This window comes from Enoplosus armatus, chromosome 21 (assembly GCF_043641665.1).
Source record: "Enoplosus armatus isolate fEnoArm2 chromosome 21, fEnoArm2.hap1, whole genome shotgun sequence".
Classification (NCBI taxonomy): Eukaryota; Metazoa; Chordata; class Actinopteri; order Centrarchiformes; family Enoplosidae; genus Enoplosus; species Enoplosus armatus.
The window spans coordinates 2,608,480-2,613,977 of record NC_092200.1 but is presented as its reverse complement, the minus strand read 5'-3'; the positions used below and the strand labels follow the sequence as shown (position 1 = coordinate 2,613,977).

Here is a 5,498-nt window from a genome sequence, read left to right as displayed (position 1 = left end):
CTGTATGCAAGACCACAAGCATGGTGCAGTTTCGGGCGATGGACGGAGGGCGACTCCTCAGCTTCAGCTGGTGACCCTCACTATCGCCTGTCACTGTAGCTGCCTTGTTCTGGCTCCACCACCGCAGGTCCCTGGCACGCCCAGATGGATCACGCCCAGCAGGCGGGGCGGGGGGGGGGGGGGAATGTGCGTAACGACTGACCGGAGGAGGGGCTGGACCTCAGCAGTCAAACCGCATCTCCAGTGAATCGTCGAAGCCCCTGTTGTCGTGGCCCGCCCCCGACAAGAAGGTGGCCGTGACGGGGGCCCCTGTTGCCGTGGTGACGTTGAGAAGGGTGTTGCCGGGGGAGCTGGTGGCCGGGCTACGGAGGGCCGCCGCGGTGATACTGGTGAGGTTGATGCCCAGCGTGAGGCGAGTCTGTTCCAGAGCTTTCTCTGGCACGGCGAAGGCCTCCAGCTTCTTCTCTCCGTTGGCCATGTAGGAGTTCTGGCAGCCGCGGCAGATACAGTCCAGACACGCCTACGAAACACAATCATAATTAATAACAACAAGATCTAATAAATAATGACAACCACACAACAGATCATCCGAAGACTGTCCCATAACGGAGAGCTTAAATAGATCAGCTGCTGTCTCCAAGGGAAAGAATCACCTGTCGACATACATTAAGCCAAAATGGAACAGAAGTCCTCGAGGTGCCAGTTTGCAAACTGCATCTGCTGAGGACTGTGTGATATGGTCGAAAGCTCCAGAGCAAGCTAATCAGTGGACCTTGAGTTGAGATAATTTTGTCAAAAGAAAGGGGTTTCACATTGTCATTCACTGTGGTTTTAGATTTGAACACAATCCTGCTGCTCATGCCAATAATACTAACAATACTACTACAATTAAATACATTTATCAGCTGCTGTAAAGCAGAAAGGAACAGTTTCACCATTAATGATCAACTACGCTATTGTTGTTTAACATTTCACCACATAAAGAAACGAGGTGACATTTACATGTGTACTGTGTACTCATTTTATTCTCGTTTAAGTTTAAATAGTTTTTTCCTGAATATTTACAAAAGTGTTTTGTACGTTTGTTAAATTATAATAAAAAGTTGCATATGTTTGGGTGTTGTGAGTGGGGGAGAAAAGTAAATCACTATAAAAAGGGTGCTGTGGTTTAAAGAGGTTTGGGAACCGCGGCTATAGAGGTCCAACTTCCCTAATAGGCAAAGCTCTTTATGGATGCGTCAACAGTATTTCAACCTCATGCACGACTCCCACAGAAACAAATTAGTCATAAAACTACGGCACAATCAACAAACACAAGCCATCAGTTAAATGTAATGAGCCCCCAGGTGGAAATTCACTTGGTTAGTGTACACGCTGCCAGTCATTTAGAAAGATATATTTCCAAACATTAGCGGTCCTGGTGGTGACAGCAGCATCAGCAACAACAGAGCGACACAGCAGACCGGGGTGGGGGGGGGTGGCAGGGAGCAGCATCAGCGTTGTTCTCACCTTGCGGTTGGAGTAGCAGGGGCAGCGCTGCCCCCTGCAGGTCAACACCGAGGGGTTCTGTGTGGCTCGGCCACACTTGCAGCCTTTCTTCTCCACAGGCTTCTTATACAGTGGCTTCGAGGGGCTAGGTGGGTGTGTCAGGGGGTGCGCATGGGGGTGTGGGGCTACTCTGTCACGGGGTTGTGCACGGGGCTTGGGGGCCCCTTGCCTGGCCTTCGTGTAAGCCTTCTTGGGGCCCCCATGGTGCTCCACAGTCTTTTTCAGCGCCTTGTTAGAGATGAGCACAGTCTTGCCCACCTTGGGGGGGCCACCGTTAGGCACCGGGGCCAGGTGTGGGTGGGGCGTGGCTGCAGGGAACCTTGGCTCCTGTTTGGTGGTGGCACCAGGGTAAGGGTGATGGGGGGAGCTGTTGGCACCGAGGGGAGGCCCTCGTAAGAGGCTGGAGATGGGGAGGGGCCGCACCTTCTCACTGTCACTTTCTGAGCGGGAACGCTTGCGATGGTACCGAGGGGGGGCATGGGGGATGACTGTGGAGGGCTGAGCGGGAGGCTGCAGTGAGGGCTGTGGGTGATGTTGGAGGGGGCGAGTGCTGTTCTCTGTGGGGAGGGAGGGGATGAGGCGGGAGGAGTCAAGGCCAGATGGGCAGTGAGGCCCATTGAGGCTGGACTGAGGTACAGAGGGGGGGCAGTCCGGCTGGGGGTTGGGCTCAGGGTCAGTGTCCGTCTCTAGAGTCCTGAGCACCTCCTCAACACTCAACAACAACGGCCCCCCGCCATGTTTCAGGTCATCCCCGAAAGTGCTGATGTCACAAAGCCCTGCCTCCCCGGTCCCTGTGACGCTCACACACACCGGGATCTCCTCCGAAAAGCTCTCCTGCTTTGCAACACCTCCACCTGTTTCTATAGTGATGGGTTGCAGAGCGTCCGAGCTGACCAGGCCGTTACAATCGTGCAGCCCGTTTACACTGACGGGGCTCGGCTCCTCCCCCTTGAGCTCCTTCGTAGGTGGAGCGTCATCAAGCTGGACCAACTCGGAGGTGGAGGCCGTCTGCGACAGGCCGACTGAATCTGAAATGTCCTCCGCCTCTGGCTCGCTCTCGGCCAACGTGAGGCCCTCATTGAGGATGGCCTGGAGGTCTGGCGAGTCGCTGGCGGCGCTGGCTATGTGCGGGGCGAGCGGGGACTGGGTGATGTAGAGACAGAGCTTCCTGTAACAGTGGACGAGCAAGGAGAGCTGCCTGTTCTCCTCAAAGCGGGAATAGTCCTTACACCAACTACAGGACGGCTTCAGCTGCATCCTCTGACCCTTACAGCCTCGACAGACGTAATGCTGACATGATGAGTCGGTGGGAGCGATGGGGTCCTGCAGCAGGTTACCTGAGGAGAAACAGCAAATATAGAAAACAAATAGTACAAGTATTCAAGTAAACCCATGATCTAATAAATTGTGTCGGTGTGAGAGTGTTCAGAATGTTTAAGATTTACAAACGATTGCTTCCTTGTTTGCTGGGTTTCCACAGCTTCCTAAACTGGCATGTATTTGTAAACCTGAGTAGTGCCTGGCAACTTGCCAGACTGGATGACAACCGCTCTTTGAGAGGGGCTTCCTTAGCAACGCTGGTCGCTAGGGAGTGCAGCTGCAGATCGAAAAAAAGGATGAAGGTGCATTCATGAGAAACAACCAACCTTACACACTGCCTGTCTGATAAATCCAACGTAACTGCAGAAAGTCTATATTTAACACGATGTATGGACTGCTTTCATGTTGATCTATTATTCATAACGTGGGGGTGGAGGAGCAGTCAATATCTGTGAGTGTAACAAGGCTGCTCTTCTTTTAAATACTCTTGCAATCACAGCTACACAGTTATCACCTATTAGAGATATTCCCTTCACCGGGAGCGGTATGTCCACTCACTTTGGCTGAGGGAGAGTTACTGCATTATGTATGAGCAGTGACAACCGTGCATTAAATATACCGCTGAAATAAATCAAAGATGAGGTGTATTTACAAGCTAACACAAGCAGGCTAACCACAGAAATGCTTTGATTGAATTACAGCCTTGTACAGTCACAGCCACTGATATTTAAAGTTGTGTGAAAACACTGCGAAGTACTCCCTCTTTTTCTCCACTTCTTTTACTGTTGTTCACATATTTCACTGTGTTTTGTATTTAGGGATGAGGCGGTGAGAGAGAGATTAGGTGCATAACATCCAGTATGTGGAAGGGCTGTTATTCAACACGATAAACAGAGAAACGCCCCGATGCTGCCAAACAGCACACAGAGGGGGGTGTGTCATGATGGGTGTAGCTGTGAGTTATGGTGCGTTCACTGCGCTCCGGAAACTGCGTCTCCAATTTCATAAACACAACTTCACAATCTGATTAAGACAAATCAGGTACAAATGCCCAAAGCTATATTATCTGAACGTCTGATCTCGAAAATTCTGGTATCGGAATCAGTGGTTTAGCAACTCTGGCATGTCAAGGACCCTCACAAAGATTCAAGACAGTCGACATTCATTGTGACTCTTATTCCCAGACAGCCGGCTCTCTAGTGTTTAACCGTAAGTCATTGCTGATCAACAGTGGTGGAAGAAGTATCTACACATCTTATTTAGATAAAGTTAGACAAATATTCACAGCAATGTGTACTTGATTACCAAAAGTAAAAGTTATTATTATTGATGCATTATGTGCAAGTAGCCTTTTAAAGTTGCAGCTGGTTGGGTGGCGGTAATATTATTATTCCTTACATTTTAAGTAAGCTGTAATAGTATTAGGATGTAGGGTCAATTACTCTTTAACAATATATCATATTTTGGTTAAACATAATTTAAATCACTTCTCAAAACCCTTTTTAAAACAATAATATTATGTTCTATGTATTCCTTATACAAAATCATCATAGGTTTTGCCGTAATTGGACCTTATAATTACATATGACAAACTTGATTGAAATTAGATTGCAAAGTAACGAGTAACTATCACATAAATGTGGTGTAAGTATAAAGTTGCATAAAATGTAAATATTCAAGTAAAGTACAAGTACTTCAGCAAATGCACTTGTTTACTTCCCACCACTGTTGATCACTTGGCCCATTGGTCATTACTAGTACTGAAACAGACATTTCCGACTGTACATGAAAGCAGCATTATTTAAAGGTTCGCTCCCACTTCTAGCACAGCTGACAACAACATACGTTCCCGCAAACCTCCCCCCAAAACACTCCTTGACACTGGTCTATTGTCACATTAAAATAAAACATAAAATCCTCACACACTTACCGCAGACCAAGCAGGACAGGGACTGGCGGAAAAACGGCAGCAGCTTGCAGAGCTCCGCGAGGGCCCGGGGGTCTCGGGGGTCGCACTGCAGCACCGAACGGCTCGCGGACACGTAGAGAGAGGTCGCATTCACCGGGTTCATCTCAGCTGCCTCTCCCGGGGCTCCAGTCCGGTCCGGTCCGTTAAGATGTATTAATACGTTAAAACACCAAAGTCACACAATAACTCAAACAAACTAACCGATCGAGGCAGCGGTAGACCAGCAACTCCCGTGTTCTGCGAGGTAAAATTACTGTTTTTGTCAATGGAGTCTGGTGGCTTTGAAGAGAGCATAGATGGATTTAACGGTTTCGGTTCCCCGTCGGTAAATCCAACATATATAGCAGTCTGCGCAGGGAGCAATCGAGGTTACTCATCCCAAATCACATCCAATCCATCCCCAATGTGATGTCCCAGCTCTAAAAGTACTGCTGCTTTCGAGCGGGAAGACTATAAATGCATTCACAAGGAGGCCGAGCATGCATATAAACGTCCGTTCATCCAAGTCGGTTCGGTTTGTTCCCATACAGTCCGTGAGTTATGATTAGACAAAGCATCGTGTGGCGCTCTTTCCTCCGCCAGTGGCCTTTTAACGTTACTTACAGTTGGTTAGCTAGCAGCAGCAGCAGCTCCGAAATTCAAACAGGGGCTTTCGTGATAA

At 49.0% G+C, this 5,498-nt stretch overlaps 1 protein-coding gene across 1 annotated transcript; it reads right to left on the bottom strand.

Moving 5' to 3' along the window:
- Positions 1-220: 220 nt before the first annotated feature.
- Positions 221-4,943, bottom strand: LOC139304526 (E3 ubiquitin-protein ligase MSL2-like). Its single transcript, XM_070928462.1, has 3 exons — positions 4,799-4,943; positions 1,510-2,885; positions 221-520 (listed from the first exon to the last, which is right to left on the bottom strand). Exons 1-3 carry the CDS (start codon positions 4,938-4,940, stop codon positions 221-223), a joined length of 1,818 nt encoding a protein of 605 aa, XP_070784563.1. The 5' UTR covers positions 4,941-4,943.
- Between the last annotated feature and the right edge of the window lie 555 nt (positions 4,944-5,498).

Bases quoted from the DNA above. Each gene is read 5' to 3' on its own strand.
- LOC139304526 (XM_070928462.1), bottom strand. From the start codon at position 4,940: ATGAACCCGGTGAATGCGACCTCTCTCTACGTGTCCGCGAGCCGTTCG. The intron at 2,886-4,798 runs GTAAGTGTGTGA...GTTTCTCCTCAG, and splicing joins CCTGTCCTGCTTGGTCTGCG to GTAACCTGCTGCAGGACCCC. The intron at 521-1,509 runs GTGAGAACAACG...TGTGTTTCGTAG, and splicing joins CCTGCTACTCCAACCGCAAG to GCGTGTCTGGACTGTATCTG.